This window comes from Pezoporus flaviventris, unplaced genomic scaffold (genome assembly GCF_033815535.1).
Source record: "Pezoporus flaviventris isolate CSIRO_AGI_PZ_B2104156 unplaced genomic scaffold, CSIRO_AGI_Pfla_v1 ptg000002l, whole genome shotgun sequence".
Taxonomy (NCBI): Eukaryota; Metazoa; Chordata; class Aves; order Psittaciformes; family Psittacidae; genus Pezoporus; species Pezoporus flaviventris.
This window is the reverse complement of record NW_026892550.1, coordinates 9,316,844-9,343,402: the sequence shown is the minus strand read 5'-3', so window position 1 is coordinate 9,343,402 and position 26,559 is coordinate 9,316,844. Positions and strand designations below refer to the sequence as shown.

Sequence of the window (26,559 nt, the reverse complement as noted above, 5' to 3'; positions counted from 1 at the left end):
GTATCAACTGAGCCACACAGTTTGGTGTCATCGGCAAACTTGCTGAGGGCGCACTCAATCCCACTGTCCATGTCAGCGACAAAGATTTTGAAGAAGACCGGTCCCAACACTGATCCCTGAGAGACACTGCACGTTACTGGTCTCCAGCCGGACATTGAGCCATTGACCACAACTCTTTGTGTGCAGCCATCCAGCCAGTTCTTTATCCACCAAGTGGTCCATCCATGAAATTGATGTCTCTCCAATTTAGAGACAAGGATGTCGTGTGGGACAGTGTCGAACACTTTACATGAGTCCAGGTAGATGACATCAACTGCTCTACCCCTGTCCATCAGTTCTGTAGCCCCATCGTAGAAGGCCACCAGATTGGTCAGGCAGGATTTCCCTTTAGTGAAGCCCTGCTGGCTGTCACCAAGCACCTTGTTGATTTTCATGTGCCTTAGCATGCCTTCCAGGAGAATCTGCTCCACGATTTTGCCAGGCAGAGAGGTCAGACTGAGTGGTCTATAATTCCCCGGGTCATCCATTTTCCCCCTCTTGAAAATGGGGGTTATATTACCCTTTTTCCAGTCATCAGGAACTTCACCTGACTGCCATGATTTTTTGAATATGATGGCCAGCGGCTTAGCAACTTCATTCATCAGCTCCTTCAGGACCCATGGATGGATTTCATAAGGCCTTCTCCTCAAGGCTGCTCTCAATCTTTCACGTATCCCAATGGGCCAGGCTGCAACTCTGCCTAATTGCAATAATGAACTGTTTCTTTTCTTTGACTTTTCTTTGACAATTTTTACTTTGCCAGAATTTTTTCTAAGCCTGTTCTTTATTGTTCAAACAAACAGAATTTTTTTACCTCTACCATAAAGAGTTAATTATACTTTCTTTAAAAGCTTGAATGTACTGCCAAAAAATTGAGTTATCTGTGAAAGAGAGGAGGACAGAGCTAGAAAGTGAGTTTTCATGCTGTTTACAACAAAATGTACTTGAAACAAATATTAAATAAAATTAATAAATACATTTTATCCAGATATATCTGACTAAACCAGTAATTACCTACTATATGTGGCGCATACAGATTATCTCATTTTCCTTCACAAATAGCTTTTAGGGAAATCAGTTTGCAGGGTCACCATCTAAGTCCTGAAACAAAAGCCTAGCCAAAATGCCAAAGTATTTGCTCTTTACGTGAAAGAAATTGCCAATGCATTTCCTTATGCAAAAAAGCAAGCACCCTACCTACCTAAACTTACCCATGACTTAGTGAAGAATAACTGAGACTTCAATTAGTATCTATGAGGTCATTTTTTAACATCTACAGATTCAACACAGTGAACAAAGTCCTTGAAAGTTCAGAGAAGCCATGTCCTTGTATTGGAGATCGGCACGTGAGCCAGAGTTTAATATTTTTATGTAATACTTACTCTGCGAGTAACAGCTTCAACTAGGCAACTGAACTACGCATTGCAGAGACCTCTGAAGACGTAAGTCTTCTCCAAAGGTATCATGGTACAAGTTAATTTTATACTAGTTTAAAAGCTAGTTTCAGATATAATATTAGAGCTTCAGAAAAAGCAAAGAGGCTTGATGTATGATATCAGTACACTTACCACAAGTCTAAACCCTGCACTGTATTTAAATAGACAGCATTTGAATACTTAGCTAAATGGAAAGCACTCAAATTATGAGCAGCAGCTGTAAAAATAACAGCTGTTCTACTTACTCTTCTTTGAGGATCTGGTTAGATTAACACATATGTAACACTTATAATTTATTCATTGGTTTCTGAGTAGAAACATAAAGTAGCTAGACTGAACTATAAAAAACAGGTTAATGTAAGATCTCTTTTTAACACTTGAGAAAGAGCAATACGAACCCTTTCAGCTTGTACATGGCTTCTTCTCTTGTTTTAGAACAGCTAATTTATGCACATGATTCAGTTATCACAGTACTGATAGATTAAGCCAGGAGAACACAGTCAACACTACTTTAAGAACATCTCGATTCTCAGCTTCTAAAACCTAAATACAAACCAACAGTTATAGAAACAGGATGGAAAGCTTTCTCTAAGAACACTCCCTTAAGCTGCTAATTAAAAACAAATCATTTAGGAGTCTGATGATTAATATGTAATGCATTGAAGTGGTTATTATGAGGAAAATAGCAGAAGTCTCCCTTAATGTCGATAGAAACAAGTCTGAAACCATCATATGGCCTTAATATCAGCTAGACTTGCAAGAGTTTGATAAATGCTGACAGATGTTGCATTCATGTGTTATTTCTCAAATTGTTACAATAATGTGTAGAATTGGAACCAGAGATGATGGGCTTCTGTAGCAGAGACGAAACTGAAAAAGGCATTTTCCATGAAATAAGAACTCCTCCATACTTCAGTAAGTTGTTCTAAGGCAAATGCAAAGGGCTTCAGTGCACAGCAATTAAATTTCTCTTTCATTTAATTTCTGAATTTCATTCAGTAAGGAAAAAAATAAAGGAGTACTCATCTGTGGAAGCACTCTGTTGTCAGACTGTGAGCAAAGGCCTGACAGGATTTCATGGCAAAGACACAGTGATTTTGGCTGATAATCAGAGATACATGGCAGAGGCACCAAGGTTGTTTGGACTTTTCTTGGAAGAAGATGACTTGCAGCTCCATGTTCTATTGCCCGGGATCAGACTGAATTTCCAAATAAACATCTACAGCTTAGGTTTTTACAAATTCACCTCAAACATATTCTGAAACCACATGAAATTTTCCCAGAGTCTTCAACAAGAAGCTATGTTGTACACGTATTCTGAATTTTAGAACAATCCCCATGGAAATAAACATCAATTTTTATTAGGTTTTACTAGAACAAAATTATAATCAACTTCACGGTCCGAACACAGTTGTTTCAGTTACATATGTAACTTTTTAAGCACATAACAAAGAAGAACAGGTAATTGTAATGCAACTTAGGCTGTGTCCACAACAATGCGGTGTACAACATGTAGAAACAGAGTGTGGCATATGGGGACTGTCCATCACTAGTTACACACTTCGCCAGTTGGCATTACAGCAGAATCATAGAATCATAGAATAGTTAGGGTGGGAAAGGACCTTAAGATCATCCAGTTCCAAAACCCCTGCCATGGGCAGGGACACCTCACACTAAACCATGTCACCCAAGGCTCTGTCCAGCCTGCCCTTGAACACCACCAGGGGTGGAGCATTCACAACCTCCCTGGGCAACCTATTCCAGTGCCTCACCACCCTCAGAGTAAAGAACTTCCTCCTTATACCAAATCTAAACTTCCCCTATTTAAGTTTTAACCCCTTACCCCTTGTCCTGTCACTACAGTCTCTAATGAAGAGTCCCTCCCCAGCATCCCTATAGGCCCCCTTCAGATACTGGAAGGCTGCTATGAGGTCTCCACGCAGCCTTCTCTTCTCCAGGCTGAACAGCCCCAACTCTCTCAGCCTGTCTTCATACAGGAGGTGCTCCAGTCCCCTGATCATCCTCATGGCCCTCCTCTGCACTTGTTCCAACAGTTCCATGTCCTTTTTATGTTGAGCACACCAGAACTGCACACAATGCTCCAAGCGAGGTCTCATGAGAGCAGAAGGAAGTTTTCAAAATGGATTTAAAATTGTGTGGTATCCTTCATCAATAGGAATGCACAGAACTGGGTTTCTCCTTTTATGGATGAAAAGTGTTCATTCAAGTGAAAGACCACTCAATATGAGCAAGAGTTGTTGAATCAGTCTCAGTTAATTATACAGAACAGATGTACATGGAATAAGGATAAAATATCATAAAGCATCTTAACACATAAAAAATGATATCTATATATTAGGTATTTGAAAGCAAAGGAGCCAAATCCTTTCTATTTTCACTGAAGCAAATTCCCAATAAAGCCAACAACAGTTTCCTCGTCAAGGTTCTTAGCTATCAAATTTCCAGCTTACAGGAGGACTGCTGTTCCCACACAAGCCTCCTCATAAAATTACAATCTCTATTTCTTATTGGAAGTAGGATGAATAATGTAGTTTGGGGCCTAAAAGTTGTCTTCAAAGAAAGATAATTCTTCCCTAGCTTTATCAAGACATCATTAATTTAATGCTGCAAACCCTGGGTAGAAATCCACAGTTTGTGCCATGAAACAGGCCACTGTAAAGTCTTATAATCACCTCCCTTTTCTGACTGTCAGTGTCTCAAAGTCTGCTGCTGTGACATCAAAGTAACAAATGACAACTTTCACCACCAGTAGCTTTCATAAATGAAATAATGAACCAAAAAGCAGAATAAATACTTCAAATATTACCTAGTTTTAAACTATCTTTGGAGTACCTTAATATTAGAGATCAGATAGATCAAATGCATACCAACTGTCATCAAAATAATCCAGCTACAGCCTCTAATTTATCTGAGGTCACTTGCTGCAGTATCTGAAGGGGGCTTATAAGGATGCTGGAAAGACTCTTCATTAGGGACTGTAGTGATAGGACAAGGGGTAATGGGTTAAAACCTAAACAGGGGAAGTTTAGATTGGATATAAGGAGGAAGTTCTTTACTGCAAGGGTGGTGAGGCACTGGAATGGGTTGCCTAGGGAACTTGTGAATGCTCCATCCTGTCCTGGGTTCAGCAGTAGCAGACAATTTTTCTCCTTCTTGGTAGCTGGTGCACTGCAGTGTTTTGCCTTTCAGCTTGGGAACAGAGCTGATAACAAGGATGTTTTGGTTTGGCCAAGGACTTTGTGAGCCTCATGCTCTGCCAGGGAGGAGGCAAAGCCGGGAGGAAGCAGAGACAGGACACCTGACCCAAGCTAGCCAAAGAGGTATTCCATACCACAGCACGTCATGCCCAGGATGTAACTGAGAGTTACCCGGGAAGGACACAGGCTTCTGGGTCGGACTCATTTCTCCAGGTGGGTGGTATTGTATTCTCTTCCCTTGTTATCTTCCCTCATCATTGCTGTCATCGGTGGTAGCGGTGGTGATTTGTGTTGTACATTGGTTGCTGGACTGTTCTTGTCTCAACCCGTGGGAGTTGCACTCTTTCGATTCTCCTCCCCGTTCCTCCGGGAGCAGGGAAGGGGAGAGCCCCCGGGGCCGGGGCAGGGGGGCTCAATTGCTTCAGGCCCAGCACCACTCACTGGGAGTGAGTGAACAAGCTGTCTGGCTGCTGTCTAAACCACGACAGATATCGTGTGGGACAGTGTCGAACGCTTTACACGAGTCCAGGTAGATGACATCAACTGCTCTACCCCTGTCCATCAGTTCTGTAGCCCCATCATAGAAGGCCACCAAATTGGTCAGGCAGGATTTCCCCTTAGTGAAGCCATGCTGGCTGTCACCAAGCACCTTGTTGATTTTCATGTGCCTTAGCATGCCTTCCAGGAGAATCTGCTCCAAGATTTTGCCAGGCACAGAGGTGAGACTGACTGGTCTGTAATTCCCCAGGTCATCCCTTTTCCTGGTCTTGAAAATGGCGGTTATATTTCCCTTTTTCCAGTCATCAGGAACTTCACCTGACTGCCATGGTTTTTGATAGATGATAGAATTTGATAAATGATAGAACTAAGGGGAAAAATAAAACTGAGAGTACAGTTCTGCATCTTTATCTACAGAATATTACTATACCATTGAAAAGGACTGGAAAAAAAACAACAAAAAAGAATCATTACACAAATTAATGTAAGAACTGATTAGTGTCTGCAGATAGAAGTATTGCTATACAGACTGTTAGCCAGGAGTGGAACTGTTTTGGGTTTTCTATGAAAACAAATGTACAGATCCACAAATAGCTACATATTTTTGTTGACATCTTCATCTGCCTGATCTCTGATGACTATCAGACACGTCAGTACAAAAGACACAGTGAGTGCACCAAATAAGCAAGTCTAAAGGACTCTTCAAGCTCGACACAGCTAGAGTTTTCCCTGAAGAATAAAGGAGTTCACATTCTTCCTCCTACCAGCATAAATGGCAAGCGCTTCTTTTTATTCTCTGCAAACCCAAGAAAAGCTGAAGGCACATGGCACTTTCTTAAACTAACAAACAAAACTACGGGAGCAAAGACACACAGTGTATATAAAAAAATAGACACAAAATAAGCATTGTGTTATATATTTGAAATAAAAAATAACTGATTTTAAAAAACTTGAAGGTTTTTCCTGATGTTTAAGACACCATGATAGCAAAATCAGACAATTGCCCTTGAAATCCACTGTACTCAGAAATGTTTGGAGACTTAAGCCCTGAGTCTTTGCATAAAATCTAGTATGTATATTTACACAGTACCATGCTGAGAGGGAAGTTTTAAATAATGTCTGAGTAGTGCTCATTAAAGTTACAGTTAGACTAGATTTGTCTGCATGTGATGCCATCAGGAATTGGAATCATACCGAGCAGCTGGAAGTGCTTGAGGTGCTGGGTTTGCACAGCTGCCTTTCACCTCTGGAGGTCTATGTGCACATCTCAGCTAGGTACAGCTATTATTGTCTGACAATGTATATACATTGTCTGACAACTGGATCTAAAGACTGACAGGATTTCATAGAGCTGAATAAGATTTTGTATGAGTGCCATCTGTATTCATTATATACAGCTTTAAGCATCACATCTGCCTGCAGAGAAATAGTGTCTTTAACAAAGGTTTAAGCTTTTATACGCCATTAAAATCTATAATAATTGCATCCATAGGTCAACAGATCCCATTTTCTGTACATATCACATGGCCTGCAGTAGCCCATACAATCAGAATGGTGTGGGTTGGAAGGGACCTTAAAGATCATCTAGCTTCAGCACCTCTGCCATGGGAAGGGACACCTTCCACTAGACGAGGTTGCTCAAAGCCCCATTCAGCCTGGCCTTGAACACTGCCAGGGATGGGGCAGCCACAGCTTTTCTGGGCAACCTGTGCCAGTGTCTCACCACTCTGACAATAAAGAATTTCTTCCTAGTATCTAATCTAAACCTACTCCCTTTCATCTTAAAGCCATTCACCATTGTCTTATCATTACATGCCCTTGTCAAAAGTCCCTCTTCACTTTTTTGTAGACCCCCTTTAGGTACTGAAAGCTGCTCCAAGGTCTCCCTAGAGACTTCTCTTCTCCAGGCTGAACAACCCCAACTCTTCCATCTTGTCTTCAGAGGAGAAGTGCTCCAGCCCTCTGAGCACCTTCTGGACTTACATCAAGACTGTACTTCCACAGAAACCATGTTAGCAGTTGAGTAGGAATGTTACTATGATGGACTCACAAAAAGGTAACATTCTCTATAGGCCAACATGGGAAAAAGAAGTGGCCACAGATGCATTTCTAACTATAGTGAATAAAGAATTAAAAAGCTTGAAGAATAACAAACAAAAAAATAATAGCATAAGATTCTATACAGGTATTTATGTAATTCAGAAAAAAGCATGTCCCGAGAAATATCAACATCGAAGAACATACAAGAACAAAACTGAAATGCCGTATCAAAACATATTTGTAGATCAAACTCTTTGCTATTTGAGACTCTGTAAAAATCATATTTTAATTATGTGCATATCTACATCTTCAGAATAGTAACCAGTTTAAATTCTGCACATCTCTTGCTGTATTCTCCCAGTATCTGAAGGACACAGAGCTTAAACCTTCCCACATACTCACCTCCTACTAGTTAAGATATTCCTTCTGTACATTACATACTGCTACTTTGCTAAAAGCCAAATCACTGCACTTGGGAAAAATCAGAAAAAAAAATCTCCTATTAGTTGATCAGCTGCATCAAAACAGGCTGGCGAAAGGAGCCTATGGGCCAGCACAGCACCACAGCTGGTAAGAGCAAGGACATCCTGCACTGCAGAACTGGTTGTGCAATATTACATTTCTGTCACCACAGCTCTTTTTCCATCAGCACATCTAATAATTAAATACATGACATGCCTGTCACGTTATAAGTCATCTGAGATGTAGCAATCAGAATTCACGTTCGAATAACATAAATCATCATAATGCAACCTAAGTCTTCTCTCTACAATCAGCTGCACAAAAAGCCATTCCAAAAGGCTCAGACACTGACCTCTGAGATGTCAGGCAGTGCTGACTGCCCACTGACAAGTCTGAAAATATGATATGACAGACTCAACCATAAAAATACAACAAATAACCCTTCGGATTTTATTACTTGTCATCTACTCTGTGTATCAAAAAAGGAAAAAAATCCTAAGCAAATCTCCTGTGGGAGGATTTGAAAGCTGTGATTTAACAGACATGGCAGTATTTTTAGAAAGGAGTTATGCATGTTCTATATCCCTTAATCCCACCCCAAAGAGGGGAACAAAGACAGCAGCTACTACTTCATGGGTTTGAGCAATACTTTACAAGTGTTCCCTATGGAAAGATAGCTATTGCCTCATCAGCAAGAATTGATATGAAAAGCCAGATCTCTGCTCCTACTAAAGTCCATGGAAGTTCTACTATAGCATTCAGCAGCTACTAAATTGACTCCCCTTAGGATAGAATTCATTATGGTTTTCTCCTTCTTTATAGAAAGCAAAGTAATGATGAATTGTTAAATATTAATTATTGCCAGACGCAGACAATAACAGAACCTTGTGACTTCATACTAATGACACAGATACTCACGGAGATTCACTGAATTTTGTAAATTAGCAATGCAGTGAAAACACAATAGGAAAGCAACATGAATTTAGGAAGTTTATCTTAAATTGTTTATGCCACGTGATAATGTATTAGTCAATGTGCAATGTTGTATCTTAATTTTGAGATCCCTGGCTCACCTTTTTAGATGTATTAAGTAGTCACCATTGCAGAATGGAGAAACTCTGTTGTAAAGTATGCCAAACTCCTGAACTTAGTAATAAGGTTCTTATTTCTCATCTAAATCCAAGCATTCATCTGTCATTTCAGTTCTATTTTGCACTCTATTAGAAACGAGTCCAAAGCCTCAAGACGGGAACAGAAGCTAAACTTTCACAAATGAAGACCAAATTCAGACTTTCAAAAAGGTTTTAGTTGGAAGAGACCGTAAAGATCATTCAGTTCCAACCCTCCAACTTGGCCTTGCTCAACTTCAAGATGTTTGCACTGGCCCACCTCCCAAGTGTGTCAAGGTCCCTCTGGATCCCATCCCTTCCCTCCACTGTGTTAATTGCACCACACAGCTTGGTGTCATCGGCAAACTTGCTGAGGCTGCACTCGATCCCACTGACCATGTCACTGACAAAGATGTTAAATAGTGCCTGTCCCAATACCAACCCCCGAGGGCCACCACTCATCACTGGTCTCCAGCTGGACTTGTGTTGGTCATAAAACTTTGAGTGTGACCATCCAGCCAATTCCTTATCCACCAAGCAGTCCTACAGTCAAATCCATGTCTCCCCACTTTAGAAACAAGGATGTCATAGAATCATAGGATAGTTAGGGTTGGAAAGGACCTTAAGTTCCAACCCCCTGCCATGGGCAGGGAGACCATACGCTAAATCATATCACCCAAGGCCTCGTCCAACCTGGTCATGAACACTGCCAGGGATGGAGCATTCACAACCTCCCTGGGCAACCCATTCCAGTGCCTCACCACCCTAACAGGAAAGAATTTCCTTCTTATATCCAATCTAAACTTCCCCTGTTTAAGTTTTAACCCCTTACCCCTTGTCCTATCACTACAGTCTCTAATGAAGAGTCCCTCCCCAGCATCCCTATAGGCTCCCTTCAGATACTGGAAGGCTGCTAGGAGGTCTCCATGCAGCCTTCTCTTCTCCAGGCTGAACAGCCCCAACTTTCTCAGCCTGTCTTCATACAGGAGGTGCTCCAGTCCCCTGATCATCCTCGTGGCCCTCCTCTGCACCTGTTCCAACAGTTCCATGTCCTTTTTATATTGAGGACTCCAGAACTGCACACAATACTCCAGGTGAGGTCTCACACGAGCAGAGTAGAGGGGCAGGATCACCTCCTTTGACCTGCTGGTCACAATCCTTTTGATGCAGCCCAGGATACGGTTGGCTTTCTGGGCTGTGAGCACACACTGAAGGCGGCTCATGTTCATTTTCTCATCAACCAACACCCCCAAGTCCTTCTCCACAGGGCTGCTCTGAATCTCTTCTCTGCCCAACCTGTAGCTGTGCCTGGGATTGCTCCAACCCACGTGTAGGACCTTGCACTTGGCATGGTTAAACTTCATGAGGCTGTCATATAGGACAACGCCAAATGCTTCATACAAGTCCACGCAGATAACATCAGCTGCTCTTCCCTTATCCACCAATGCTGTCACCCTGTCATACAAGGCCAACAAAATTCTCATGCACTATTTACCATTAGTTAAGCCATGTTGACTATCACCAACCACATCCTTAATTTCCACGTACCTCAGTATAGTTTCCAGGAGGATCTGCTCCATGATCTCGCCAGGTACAGAGACGAGACTGACTGGCCTCTAAATTTTAAATATTATTAGTCTACTGTGAACCATGATGTCTGAATTTTACTGTATTTTTCACAATTATTGCTATAAGTTTAATACCACATAAAATTATGACATAACATAATCATGATATCTGAAATAGACCTGTGAAAACTACAGGTCTTTCATTTGCTTTTGGCTTTTAAAACAATTTGTGAGTATTTATTCAAAACCAGTGCCTTTAATTCTGATTTGTCATGTTCATACAGTTGTTTTTATGTATTTGTGTGGACCTTCCAAGTAGCTAAAGGCAATGGGAAAAATGTTAAGATGATAAACAAATATGTTCTTTAATTAAAAAAGGGCTACATGGGAAGATAGTGTAACTTTTTCAACTTATTTCTTTAATATTCTCTTTTTCATGTTCAACATTTCTGTAAAGCAAACCACTTGCACCCAAAATTATTCTTTATTTATTTAATTTTGTCTCCCTTTTTCCCCTCACACATACAATTCTTAGCAAGTCATTTGCCAGCAGTGCAAATGCAAACCACTAGAAACACAGGAATGCCAGAATGTACATACTCCACAACTGGTACATGCTGGGAACATCTGAAACTTTTTACCTTATTTTATTCAAAATACACAATGGATACAGTTTACTTAAGGTCATACCTGCAGTTGTCTTATTTTCTCCACACTACTCAGTATGGGGCCTGATCTCTTACATATTTTTTGTATGCTTCTGTACAGACAGATTTCCATTGACTTTGGTTATAAGACTGCCTACTCTGCAATTCAGCACCCCAACCTAGACATTTAAAAAGTAAACCACGTGATTAAGGACAACACATTTAAAAGCGTGCTGCTTTTCTGAGTTACACTACAGGGACAGTGATAGATCCCAGCTCTTCAAAATGCTGCCAACATGTCTTCCAATTTCTGCAATAGAACAGACAGGGCTTGTACAGAACATATTTCTTCATTTCACTACTCCGATTTATCTGCTTAACAGGGTGAAAATTAAAACAGCACTCATCATATAATTATTGTACTACAATCCATATATATAGGGCATATAAACTAGGCTTCACAGGCAATTGCAGGGTTGATTTGGCAATTCTGAAGTGTTCTTTAAAAGGTATTCAAAGGTATAAAATTTCCAAGTTCTTAAAAAATCAAACACATTCCATCAAATGACAAGAAAGTTAATACCTTCACACATCACCTGCAACTTTGAAATTACAAGGTCTACCGGAAGATTCCCAATCTCTTGAACAAAGGAGGTCACTGTTAGCTATAGAAACTTATCAACCTTTTAATGCTTTTAATGAAAAGCTGGGCCACACACACCTTACCAAAGCATGTACTTGCTTACTTGAATGCTTACTTGAGTACTGCTTCAATTCTGATGCTAGCAATGATGCCATGCTAACTTCTAACATCGGAAATGAAGCAATACTTCAGTAAGCTGCACTCTAGGCTTTGCAGAAGACTGATCTCCGAGTCTCTCCGTTCCTTCTAGTAACGTCCCTGCCTGTGCTTTCCTCCCGCTCTCTGTTTCTGTTCAGGCAGCTCCAGCAATAACCACAGCTACCAGGTACTACAAGTCTCCTCCATACACTAGTTTTGATTTCCATTCCACCTGAGCTCCACAGTGCCAGACTATTCCTTCTCCCCCAGTATCCTTTTCCAAGGTACTCCTGACAGCCAGTTCCTGCTATGGGTCAAAACAGGGATTCTTCCTTTACTCTACCACCGTCCAGCAGAGGGAAAACTAATGCCATTCAAAAGAGAGACCAGAAAGTTGTAGAAATTTAATACCAAAACACACCTCTGATCAAAACAGACCAGAACTGAAATTAGAGAAAGGTCAATTCAGTTCTGCACTGGGAACATTCACTATATACAGAGCCGCCAGAAAAGGAAGAAAAAAAAAAAAGCGGGGTGAAGGAAAGCTATCTACCCACCTCTAGCAACACTTGGATTATTTGAAGTGACATTTTTCAGAGGTTTATGTACTGGTCAAAGCAGAGTGGCTAATCACTGGGATAGTGAAAGACACTGCTCTGAATATAGGCAAATTTACTATATTCACCTTGTCAATTTGAAGTTACTGCTTCGAAGTATGCAAGTACTAGAGCTTTTCATGGGAAAGGATGATGGAATTTTTTCTTTTCTTAATGGACCTTTTCTTGTAAGGCTTATGCTCAAAGCCAAGTAGATAGTTTTGACTAGAATTTTCTGTGAAGAATTGGCCTGAGGCAAACCCAGAAAAAAAAAAACAAACAAAAAAAAACATTACTGTCAGCCTTAATGGTTAGGAGCTGGGTCAAAGTGGGAAACTGGAAATGCAATCCTGCAAAAGTAAGTGTCTGCCAGGTTCAGCAACAGAGCACTACCAACTCCTCTGCAAAACTTCTGTCATAGTTAACCAATGTAATTCAAACATCTGTGGGGCAATTTTGACTGAGTGACAGAATAAATGATTGCAGACAGATGTAAAATACTCTGAATTCTGAAAAACTAAAGTGAAAAATTGCAAAAACTTGTCATTAATTCTTTCCAGCTAATTGTAGTGGCAAAAAAAAACCCTAAACGAATAGAAATGACAAAAATCCCTAACAGATGGGACACTGTATTCCACACACCAACCCTCCATCTACTAATGTGACTAACAAATTAATGTCAAATCATATCTCACACCTAACAGCCCATGACATGAGCAGATGGTTTTAATCCCACTGAGAAAGACTTTCTTCTCCACTGAGAACTGTGAGGTGACATGACCATCCACGTCCATCACTGTCCGATATTCCTCTAGGAAATCCCCATCTTTGGGACCGTATGTGTACAGAGGAAGATACATACTTGAGGAAAAACACATGCATTAGTAAAGTTACACCAACTTTCTCCTCTGATGGCAGTAACCATTGAAACTACGACCCTGTTTAAAACACCAGGAACTTCTCCCACTCCACAGAAAGCAGCTCATTTTGTGACAGCCACTCAAGCCATTATCTCCCACAGGATACCCATCACCTCAAAACAAGATGAGGTCGCCAAAATCACCAGCAATCCCTGGCAGTATCGACTTGATTATTTCACTTCCGCAAGCCTAAAAGCAGAGTGATTAAATATATAAAATAACAGCATATTGCTGCACCAAATCATCCAGAAACAGTTATTAGCCAACTTGTAATGAAATTTCAGTGTCAACTTGGTGTTTTCTAGACCCTGTGTTTATTTATGTACTACTATTTGCTAGCAATAGTCCAATTTCAAGTGGAATGCTTTACTATTTTCCAGTTACCTCTCATCATCCTAATGCAGTTCTTAGTTTCCCCTGAAGTTTGCCCTTATTTCAGTTCAAATACTAACACCACAACTACTAGGTGTAAGAGGATAAACAGAAGAAAATAAAACACACCCTTGTAACTACTCACACTTTAGGAAAGGCCGAAAATATTAGCTAGATACACTAGAGCAAGAAATGCCATCAGGATGTCGATGCAAGCTCACGACATGGTTCTTATGCAAAACCTACATCCTACAGATTCGCTATACTGGAGGGGGTCTTATTTCAGCAGTATGTACAGCCTTATGAATCATAGGTTTTCAACCAGGATTCCACTCAAATTCCAGCACTCTGCCAACCCCTTGAAGAATTCCCATGATTCACAAATCCCAGTTCTCTTCCTCATTTCATAAAACTCAGAAACAGTAGCGTGCCTGTGGAAAGACTACACCAACTTGATCAGATGGCAGCCAGAATTTAAGCAATCTTTCTGCATTTGTCTATTAACAAATTGTTGAGCCACTGGGAATGTTTTGGTTTAATTTTCAGATGGAGTTCCAACTTCAGTTTATAAATTCTTACATAAGGAAACCTGTATTTCATATAAACAACTCTATTTTAAACACATGTTCAACAATATGTGTGCAGTTCATAACTAGCTTTTGAGCAGACTGAAACAGAACAGTACAAGTTTTGGGGAGGTGGTGAACTGCAGAGTGAATTCCCCCAACCCTGGCTTTGAAGTTGGCTGTGATGACCCCTGTAGAACTCTGCCTAGAAGAGATAACTGGTTCTGACAGTGCCTGTTATCTAGAGCAGATTGCTTAACTATCTGGGAAGGGCAGGATCCAAAGATTTCCCAAGAACATTTTCATATCCAGTCAGTCTTTCAGCTCTGCCCAGACTGTTCATGAAAGAGCTGATATTGTAGGCTAAGATGCAATGGAGGGCTGAGAAAAAAATCAATCTGGTAGAAACTAGATGAAGTCCAAATTAAATGTTTTGCATCTTACTGAAGAGAAACTCTAATCTTTAACCATCCCTACTCCATGTCACTTTATTTTTTTTCCCAAATGACTGGTGAAATGCAGTTACACTGTGATTTTTCAAATAAATTATGAGCTATTAGCATATGCCAGAGCCAAAAGGATTTTTTTTTCTTTTGAATAATCATAAATGCTTAATCCAGCCTACAGATGTAACAGTCACTCATGGGCATGGGACTTAATACACAAATCTTCAAACATCATAGTCTCTCTCCCCACTGGTCAGATCTGAAATGTTAAGAAACATATAGATAGTTCAGCCAACCAACTTCTGGAAAGCTGTAAATATTATTTACAAAACATTTGCTGTGCCAAGTAAGTACCAGAGCTGAAATATTTACATATTTCTCATTTCAAAACAAGGACAATTCCACCTCTTCACTAACTGTGATAATAATGAAACATATCAAGCAGGACCAAATCAAGGAATTGGCAGACTTAGCTGGCAAACAAAGAAACCAAAAGAATCTAATAGATATTGAAAAGAAACATATTCCATATGCTCTGTGATATTTTATAATGGAACCTTAAGCTATGGATGCGGTTGAAAAACAAGACGTATGATTCCATGCGGATAAGTATCTGGTTTATTTATCTTTGGTAGGCAAACAAATAGACCTTGTTAGCTGCAGTTCAGGAATGGGGCTATACAAAGATAAAAATAGAATCAGATAAAGGAAGCATGCCAGATTATATTTCACATTCAATATTACTCACTTAGAAATAAATGAAAACCCAAGAAAAAGGCAGAGATAGTAATAAAATCTATTGTCTGTACATTACAAGAAAGCAAAAACATACACTAATACAACTGGCCTCTTCAGTTTTTCATTACTACACTGTTTCAATAAGATACAAATATTAATAGACATAAAATGTGAATCTAAATAGCTCTGGAAATTAAAATTTATGGCTCTCCTAGCAACTGTATCTCACACACTTGCATATATGCAGTATTGTGCATGTTATTTGGTGTGGGCTTTTGTACTTTCACAGCAATGAGGTTGAAATATGGTTGCTGTGGGAACTATATCTTTGAATTTCTTGACTTGTGCTATCATCTGAACTCAAATGTTACATTAACATAGGTAAGCATTTGCTGTTTTTTTCCACAAAAAGGAAAAAGGAACCTATATGGATGGTTACATATTTAACTATTCTTACCAAAGAAACAACACACAACTCCATGTCTGCAAAAGTACAGAGCTCTAATTATTCTCACACTAATGCACACAAGAAACAAAACACAGCCAAAGTAAAATCTGCAAGTGAAATGTGTCAGTGTACTTACAGAAACAGTATTATGCAAAAACCAGGACAAATGATGTCATTATAAGTCTGAGGTTTGCAATCTTCTTTTTTTTATTCAACTATTTAACCACAGGGTTTGAGCATATGTTTGCTTTCAGGCATTTGATGAGAGGAGATATATATATATATACACACACATACACACACACACACACACACACACAAAACTGTCAGATGCTTTGCAGCTTCTTAGTAAGCGAGTGTGCTTCTCAGGTGTGACAGGGTTGTCAAAACCAGTACTGCCCAGACCCAGTTAGCACAGGTGTTGCTCTGGGTACTTTAAGAACACGCAGTAAAAGGAAGTGATTTCTGCCATAAGAGTATTGAGGACTGATATTTGACATGTCATTTAGATCACAAGCTGCTAGAGACTCACCTCAGCATAGGAGAAAGACTTACTGCTACTAGAGATGTTCTTCAGCAGAGGTGATTTGTCTCATGGTAGAATCAGGAAGCTCAAACTTTGAGGTCAGTTTCCTTGACCCAATTACTCTTTTCAGTATTTCCCCACTAGTACATTTTCTGTTTTGACATCATCAGAAAAACAGGAGTCAAGTCCTTTAACACACTTCCATATAGTTTTGGAATTGTTAGTGAACAATTATTCCTCTAAACGCGTTAGATTAGAAATCTGAAATACCAAGTTAATATTGCAGTATTTTTAAATTGAAATAAATTGCATTGCACAATTGCTACTTCCAGAAGAGTCAACATAGGTATTGCATTTGAAGTAGGATCTTCAATTAGAGTGGAGGAGCATGAAGAACGAGGGAAATCAAAAAGCAACAGAAGTCACGAAGTTCCTGAGGCAACGTGGCACCTTTCTGAAGAAATGTCAATATAAAGCTACACTCTCAATGCTCTTGGCAGACCAGCAAGGTCTCCTTAGCTTCCACTTAGGAAAGGTGGACATTCCACTAGGACAAGTGTTCTTACGGAGCAAAATCTCCAAGAAACCCGGGAAAAGCAGTCCAAGTGAAATTACCACTGTGCTTTCCTAGTTTAGAATAGAGAAGACAGCATACGCTGGAAGTAACAGCTTGCTGAGCTTAGGAATCAAACAAAAAAAAAAAAAAAAAATCTGTTCCCATGAAAAACCTCAAGGAAAAAACCCACAGTTTGGATTTTATAAATTGCAGTGCATAAAAAATAAGAATTCTTAAAATGTGAGCTCATTCTTATTTTAAACTGATTATATCTACTTTGCACATCATTATGAAGGACTCCAAGTTAGGGTATCTTGCAAATAAACAAAATCTGAAACACAGGCTATTTCCAGAATAGACATTCAATTTCAAAGCAAAGTTTATAATACTTTACATACATACATGCATATACATATATATACACAAGAGCTTATAAGAGAACCTTCAAAAATAAGACCTATCTGATGGACAAAAGCAACCACAAAAAACAACCTGTACTAAAAATTTCAAAGGTCATGAAGATTACTCAGTAAAACAGATCTAACAAGAAGCCATTAAGTTTTGCAAGAATAACACTTCTACTTTGCATCTTTGAGCCTAGTCATAAGACAGGAGTTTATTCTGCATATGAAGAGAAGGAATATTCATAGAATTCATATCTCAAAAAAAAAATTGGGGCCTATCTTTGTTTCAGGATTCCAAGAAGACTCTACTAAATAGGGTAATTAGTCATGGTAGTTGTTTGAAATGAAAGGCACATTGCTAACCATGCTAAATAGTTTTACAACTCCCTTTTGAATGACACATGCCCTTTCTATGAATAGAACGTCAAATCAATGGCCCCTGTTAGTGTCTAGACGTAACTGTCTCTGAATGGAATATATCATCTTTAACTGCAATACCAAAATGGATACCTAAAATAATGGAACTGTCTGTTGCATCATACTTCTGAATATTTTGTAAAAATTACATAAAATGATAGGTGGGGAAAGATTTATGAGGTTAATGTTTTGCATATTCCTGCAATAAGCCCAACTGTCAACATATTCGCTGTGATATGAGCTGCTATAAAATGTGCTTGTAAATAAATATAGCCAAGACATCTGGGGAATGTATGCATTCTGAAAAGAAACTGTATCTGATGGAAAGCTTAAAAACATACAAATAGGTCATCAATTTTAAGAACATACAAACATTTCTAAATATCCTGCGTTCAAACTATAATAGATCACACATGTGCAAAATATTATGTTTATAAAACAAATAGTATTTATTTATTTACCTCTTTTCTCCAGGCTAAACAAAGTTCCCTCAGCTGCTTCTCATAAAACCTGTCCTCTAAACCCTTTCCAGTTTCATTGCCCTTGTTTGGACACGCTTCAGCACCTCAAAATCCACATGAAATACACAAGGGTGATCACCCACAAAGAAGTAAACAGCATAGTGCTGTATTCACTCTTCTTGATGAAAACCAAAGACAAGTTTCATAATATTAAAAGCAGCCTCCTTAGCACTTAATGACAAAAAACAGGAAACATATTCAGCTGAAAAAAAGACTTACCTGTTTCTCAGTATTCTGGTTACCTTAGGAAATAAAGTCACAGCACTGCATCAGTTCTTAACAGAAAGTGATCAACAACAAACCTGAAGGTATGATAGCTTTGACAAGACTTATCATTATAGCAGGTAGCAATCTTGAGTTTCATCATCCAACAAATACCAGAACCTAGCTAAATCATTCACCTTAAAATATGCCCAGAAAAGTCTGTCCTCCTTCCTATCAGTGCAAGTTTTAGTAAGTACATGTTATAATGCCTGCTCCTGGTACCTCATGGTCCTTTACTTTTATAGCTCATAAACGGTATATTAACCCACTATAAATTGCACTGCAGTAGTAAGAAAGCACATTAGTTTTGCTATTTTACTTATATATTGCTATTTTCAAAATACTATCTGTATCCACTTACTGGGACAGAAGATACACCCCTTACACAGGAAAAAACAGCACAATGGCCCATAGGCCACTGCTGTCTCAGATGGGGCTGCACTGAGGAAGGTCAGCCACCACAAAGTTCTTCCTGCATGCTACAGAAAATGTACATAAACATGAATACCATGCTGCTAAGAAACATCTCTGATGAAAACAACTTGGCAGATTCAATAAAAGGACTGCAATCATTATCAAAGATTTTAGGGCATTACAAAAATGAAATGTTTAAAGACAAATACTTAACTAACACTAGGAGGTGAGGGAAATTAAAGACCTAAGACTCTAAGGATGTCCTTAGAAATCAGCAGACTGTGAAGTGAGTGACCAAAAAGGCATCACATGAAATCTCTGGACTCAGTCTTCCAAAAAATACAAACAAAATCCATGAGGTTTTAAAGGAGACTTTGTTAAGTTCAAACCAGCTAGAAATTTGTGAGGTAGCTCCCTCTTCTGGATCACCAAACAATGACAAGTCAATTTAAACGGCAAGAAGCAGAATTTTGCTAGTAACACCTTTCACTATTTGGGGGTATTGCCAATTACCATTAGGCGATCAAACAGACATTTATAAAGACTGTTATTTTGAGTAAGGAGTTTATATCCGAGTAGCAAACTAGGAGAGGAAGGTAGCTGAAACCCCAGAATAGCCTGATATCATTTTGGAACTTTGTCATCAGGCAGTTCAAACATGCAAAGAGTTACTGACTTCTGCTTTCAAACTCTCTGCATTCTACTGAAATGCCTTTTACTGAAAGAACTGACAAATAAGAGTATTAAAACCAAGTCACTTTCTCACCAGTATGGCCTGCAATATGACTTCTGAAATCATATGTGCAGAAGTTAAGCTTCTGGGTTGTTATCTTTGAAACAGAAGAATCTTCTTGGAATTTCTTTCAGTTTTGACAGGCTCGTATAGAAGAAAAAACTGCACAGTAGGAAAAGCTTCTCTGCACATCAGCTATTCAGACATTATCCAAGACAGCCTGGGCAATTTCTACATATATTTATAAACTGGAATTGGAAAGATCAGAAAATGGGTACTCCCTACCCTTATATAAAACTCAGCTCCATAATAATGACCTATAATGGAAGAGTAGGCTTTGTGAAGACCTGGTGATTTTTCTGCATCTCAGCTGGAACCACAGGCAATTCCACACTCTTTAAACTGTCCATCACTACTCAAGCTGAATGATAATGTTTGACTGAAATATAAAAATTAGCCTAAATGGCAGATCTGTGGTCCCAATGTTTACTTCATCAGAGTTACAATTTATAACAAAATCACAACATAAATTATTGCATATTTAATGAGAAAGAGGAAGCATAAAAGATGCCCCTGTTAAATTCTGGACTAGATAACTTGAAAGCATGATTTTTCTTATTTCCTAATACCTGCATAATCAGGCATAACACAGTGTGATTTCATCTTTCATTATGTTTATGCTGAGTGCATCTTAAAGGATATGGCCAACTGAAACACCCAAGGAAATTCTGATCATTTGTGCATGGATAAAACCAAAACTGCCAGGAGTTATTTGAACAGAACTGAAAGGATCATGTAAAATGGTAAGCCTTGTAGACCTGGAAACAGTGAGAGACAGAAGGAAAAGAGCTAAGATTTGCTGTGCAGGCACCTGCTGCAAATGGCAGACTTCCAGTGGCACAGAGGGGAGACCTCTTTGCCAGACTCTGCAATAGCAAAAGGACTGAGACCCTCCCCACCATGATCCCCTTGGCAGAGAGAAGGGTTACAGAAGACAATGGGAAAGTAAAAGCAAAGCTGAGGAAACCTACAAACCCCAACTGGGTATGTAAGATATGAAAAAGGGGCAGACTGAAAGGACAGAAAAGGGATTAATGGGAGATTAGAGAGTAAAAAGGCAATTGGCTGAAAATCATATCCTGGAAACTGAGACTATGAAGGCTGTAACTTCTGGCATCAAAGAGCCACAGAACAAAACTGTACTAAACAAGTACATCGTGTTAGAGGGGGGTGAGTGAAGTCCCTGAAAAGGGCTGGAAAATCTGAAAACCTGGTTAAAAAAAAAACCACCTTAGTCTGTTTTTTAAGCTTCATCTAAGCAGCACCACTTTTCAGGTTACTGAAAAGGAGCCGTCTTCAGTCAGATATTTACAAAAGAAAATAATGACCAAAATGCTAACATAGTATTTGTTTTATGGTCAAATGGCACTTAATGTCTCTCAGGAGAAAACACTCTCTAGCACCCATATTAAATTCCAATAGAAACACTATGAAAGCAAGGATTTTATAAATCGTTGCAATTAAATCATCTTAATGTACTTTAATTTATTCCATAAAAAGCAAACCGATTCTTAATCAAAACACATTATGAAACAACAAATGAGAAACATACATAAGCCACTCATCTTCTCATAACAAGTACATATATTTTCCAGTATTTTATTTTCACATTTTTTACAAAACCCATGCCATAAATAAACAGTAGATAAAAATATCACAAAATGGACTATTATTGTAGATAAGTATCACTTGAAGTTAAACTACTGTAAGTATAAATATAACTTCAATATACCGTAATCCTTCCTCTTTGTCTATCATGCTGAGCTTTTTACATTAAAACTCAATATCAGATTATGCAGCAACAAACAGAAGTATAATCAAATACACACATTTTCTTGTAAGGAGACGTTTACTTGGTTTGGTCCTACCCAGTCACATGTAATGTTATAATGGGAACAAAGTTTGACGGTAACACTTCTCAGACAGGAGCCCTTTCCCCATGCTGTAGCAGCTCCCAGATATCAGTCAAAGTTAACCAACCAAATACCAACACAAGCAACTGTAAAATCAGGAGGGATGAAACACAGAGCATTGCTGAATGTATAAACAGGGATGTATGAAGTAGGACTTCATACATACATGGCATCAGAGGGTGTATCAGGGTGCACTCGAGCCCTGTGACAGACCCTGCAGTGCTGTATGCAAGCTGGTAGTGTCCTAAATATACACTGGGGTGAGACAAGGAGTATACCAGTGTCTTCCAAGAATCTTGCTTTCCTTTGAAGAAACCCAGAATTGTGAGTCACAGAAGCACAATTCACTTCACTAAATCTCCAGGCTGAACTGGGAACCTGGAACTGCAAAGTGTATCTATCCAACTAAGGTCTCATGGAAACACAACATCCATTCATGGTGATCATATTTCAAAAGAAATGTTGGCAAACTGTGAAGTGTTAAGAGCTATTACCATGCCTTATTAATAAGAGATCAAGGAAAAATCAATTGTTTGCTTCAGCCAAAAAAGGACTGAGATGCGAAAGCATCTACAGATGGAGGCTTCCTATTTAATCAGGCCTTACTTGTGAAGGCATGACTCACAGGGACATTACTTTAGTTGTAAGCTTGTGTAATTACATTGCTTTTCGTAGAATTCATGTAATAATGGAAACAACAGTATTGAACCAAATCCTGACTTACTGTCTTTGATTGAGAACTATAGCTATGGAGGTAAATCTGACAGTGATTAAATTCATATTTGTAAGTTCACAAGTCTTTAGTTTCTCAAAAATGTGCATCATTCAAACATACCTATATATATACCATACAACAAAATAGTATATTATCCATCTTCTCAATCAATCTCTCTTGAAGCGACCCAGAAATCAAAGACATTGTTAGAGCAGCATAAGGTAAGTAACAGTAAAGTTCACATCATAATTCACAAGGCACTTACATTAACCAGAACTTTCAGCCATGCAACAGCATCAAGTTACAAAATAGATGAGAAGAAAATTTACAGTGCAAATCACTTTCAAGTCTCTGATAAGCTAACTTTAAGAAAGAAAACTTATTATTTAGGATTCAATCTTTTCATTAACCATATAGACATTCCTGAATGCAAAGCTATCGAGAATAACATAATGCCAACTTAGAATTCACAGCATAAAATATTTCAAACATGCTTTAACTTATACAAAGTTTGCAAGAAGTTAATGAGATTTAGAGTGTAAAAGCAAAGGGTCTGGAATAAGCAGTCCTGTTAACAATCCACTAGATAGTCTGGGCAAACAGTAGAAGATTTGGCTTTTCAGAAGTCCCACATCCTAAATGCTTAATAACTGGCATTCAGCTTCAATAAAAATCACATCCTTAGCTTTCATATTTCATTTTGCTAGCCTGTAAAAGGATACTCCAATACCCTTCTTCACAACGCTTTTGTGAGGCCACACTTAATGTGAGCAAAGTGCTTTGAGATCTTTAGCATGAATAAAATATATTTTGCACTTAGATGTTAATTATAGAAGTGGCAATATTTGAAATAGGGTTTTGTTTCAAGGCAGCAAGGCTAAATCAAACATGATTATCTTGGCTTTGATTGTGATATTTTACTTGCTATGCTTTATTTTTCCTTGCATTTGAAATATGCAATTTTGCTTTTCTGTTATGTAAATGAATGTTTTGCATCTGACAAATCTATTTTTGGAAAAAGAATAATTTTCTTTCCTATTCTAAGGCAGAAATGTTGCAGAACACCATTCTGAAGTCTGACAGAGTACTGCAGGGCCACTGCATGCATTCAATAGCAAAAGCAGCATACACATTCACTGAACTTAGGATATTAACATGCAAATATTTTTCTATATAGAGATAAACACAATAATGTTTAATATTCATTACTCCTTCTGCCTATAGGTTAGGTGGTCTTAACCAATACAGCTGCAATCACAACAGTTGTGGCCTTTCTGAAAAACAAAAAGAACTGGGACAAAGATAGGAAAAAAAAATAAATCTGCAATGGAAGCCAGAGGAACAATTCATTTTAAGCTAAGGATTCTGGATTTTTGTTTGGCTCTGGGTAACTTAAGGCATTTCAGAGGCAAACTTCAGCAAGGGAAGAGGCGTACACTTTATCAAAAACACTGCTACGCAAGAGGTCAAGCCATGTGCCACATTGGTCCTTCCATTTAAATGTCGTCTTTCACTTCTGCAAAGTGTGTTGATTATACTGCCATGTATGTTCCTAGTTATCAATGTCTGTTAAAGACAGCACATCTTCTGGAAAATGCATGCCATATTTGTATATAATCCTATTAACACGAAAGTGTTTACTACCTGCAGATGACTTTGATTCTATAGCTCATGCGACCAAATTACACTGTTTCAGCCCTGTTTCCTGTTCTCTGCATTTCACATATTCCCATGTCGAGTAAATAAAACACATCAGATTTCCATTTAAGTCATGGAGTAAAACTGGGCATCCATAAATTGCCACTGTTAAACGGAACTGAATCCATGGCTAGCAGAGTAATTTTTAAAATTATGTCATGTGACAAAAGATGACCCCATCAAGGAAAAAAACCACCTGTTGAGAATAAAACAATCTAGTCTCAAAGCAGTGCTGCAACACTGGCACCTACCCAGATAAAGAAGGTTAAGAATGATATTCTACTCATTCAAATCTTTAAATGAAAGTAAATGCCAGCCTAAAGCTTATATTCAATATTCTGTGATGCCTAAAAAATGCTGCCACTCACTCATTACACTCCCTCACACGGATGTAATTTCCACCCCCACCTATCGTCATCACATCTGGTTTGGTATGCAGTTTCTCACACACACAGAAAGCCCATGGAGGCACAAAAGCACATGTTTTGTGAACTGCTTTAGTATGCAAGTGTATGTAATTACACACACTATTAAGTATATCTTGAAATATAAACCACCATGGAATAATTGTGAGGTGGAGAGGGAACCTTAGTTCAAAGCCTTGATCAAGCTGTAGTTTACTATTAGTACACCAGGGTTTAAATCACTTCTCCAACAGGAAAACACAAGACAACACAAAAATTCACATTCCACAGGATCACTGATGATAAAGCTAAAACAGACCCCAAACAGGCAGTCTTATCTACCAGCCCCTCTGCCAGATCTGTAGCTTCATCACTTCAGCATATGTTTGTGAAACAATCCTTAAATATCTGAAGTGAGATTTCATTGTCTGTCTACCCAGCGCATATCGCATTCATTCACTGTTGAGAAGCCTTCCCTAATGCCTAACCTGAAGCCAATCTGTTACAGTGTGTCACTTTTCTCAGTATTGGAAAGTTTTTCAGTCCAGCCGAACTTCCGATGCATTTTAAGCCCTTACGAACAGTAAAAACACTCCTCTCAGAAATGCTTACCACCAACAGACCAAAACATCGAGATGAGGTCCTAGCTCCACTTTAACTCACTGAAAACATACACTGAAATAGGCTCACAGGCACTGCACTATACACATCTGGCACACTGGAAAATACAGGCTGGCACCTAAGTTTAGATATTCAATGCAGAGTTTGCATTGGAGACAGAGTGAAGACAGAGGGAGACTTTCTTACCCTGCATCCAAAGGTTGATGTTTTTCTGATCACAGAATATAAAAATATAAAACTTTCTAGGTTACCTCTCTCTTCAAAGTTAAGGGGGCAAAAACAGGGCCAGAAAACTTTCCAGCAAGTACCACACAGCCTCCCTCACACCCATTGCCACCAAGGCCGTGAGGACTGATGCCACCTAGGCCACCAGCTGTGAAAACCCAACTTTTCACAGTAAGAACCCAAAACAAAACAAGCCACGACACCTTCACAAGGCCAGGCACATGTAGTGGCCACCAATGCCAGCTCTCCTCCCTCCTGCCCTGGGCCCACGCACCATCTTCCCCGCCCCACACCCCATATGGCCACCGTGTTCTACCATTGCCGATCTCACACCAGCAAGCCACGTTCCTCCACACGCTGCCGGACGGGGCAGCGGTCGAGGGGCCGCGCCCCATCTCAGCACCCCGGTACTCACCATCAGAGACCTCAAACTCGGCTGCTCCATTGAGCTGGTAGAGGCACCAATCAACCGCGCTCTCTCCTGGGGGGCCGCCAACTGGGCAGGGAGGAAAGGCACAGTCAGTCAGGGGCACCCGGGGCGCCGGGGAGAGGGCTGAGAAAGGGAGAAGGGAAGGAGGAAAGGCAGGGACGGAGAAGGGAGGAGAGATGGAGGGGGCAAAGGGATTGGAAGGATGAGAGGAGACCAGGGAGGGCCAGGGGAAGGACAGCGCTTCCAGATACCCTGTTTGTGGGACATGGGTGTCGCCCGCCGAAAGGCGCTCAGTGCTCTGAACTGTTATTTGCTGTGCTCCCAGCGCCGGCAGCTCGGGGCGCCTCCTCCTTCTCCCAGCGGAGCGGGCGGCGCAGGCAGGCAGCGGTGCCTCGGGGCGCTCGGGGAGCCGGGGGAGGGAGGACGGGAAGGAGGGAAGGCTCCGCCCGGAGCTCCCGGCGGAGGCGGCGCAGCCTCGCCCGGCCCCGCCGCGGCCCCAACAGGTGTGAGCGGGCTCGGGGCGGCCCCGGCAGCGCGGCGGGGCCGTGCCCAGCGAAGCGCCGCGGGCTGTCGGCGGGGCAGGGGCGGGGCGGCCGCTCTGCCTGAGGCGTGCCATGGCCACGGCGGCGGGAGGGGATGCCTCAGCCGGGCCTTCCTCCTCTGTCCGGGGTGGAGGAGCCTTCCCGCTGTTGGTAACTTCAGCCATGAACTCCCTCCCTTCCCCCCCGTCTGTGCCGTGTCCCATCGCTGCTTCCCAGCCACACGGGGCGGCCA

General features: G+C 40.1%; 1 protein-coding gene across 1 annotated transcript in view; it reads right to left on the bottom strand.

Annotated features, from left to right (window-relative positions):
* The window catches only part of PPP2R2C (protein phosphatase 2 regulatory subunit Bgamma), a 201,242-nt gene extending 174,942 nt beyond the window's left edge, over positions 1–26,300 (bottom strand). The window contains exons 1-2 of the mRNA XM_061468598.1: positions 26,037–26,300; positions 25,771–25,851 (exon numbers count right to left, since the gene is read on the bottom strand). Coding sequence (XP_061324582.1) covers positions 25,771–25,851; positions 26,037–26,052 — 97 coding nt within the window. The 5' untranslated portion in view covers positions 26,053–26,300. The remainder of the gene's footprint in view (positions 1–25,770; positions 25,852–26,036) is intronic.
* Between the last annotated feature and the right edge of the window lie 259 nt (positions 26,301–26,559).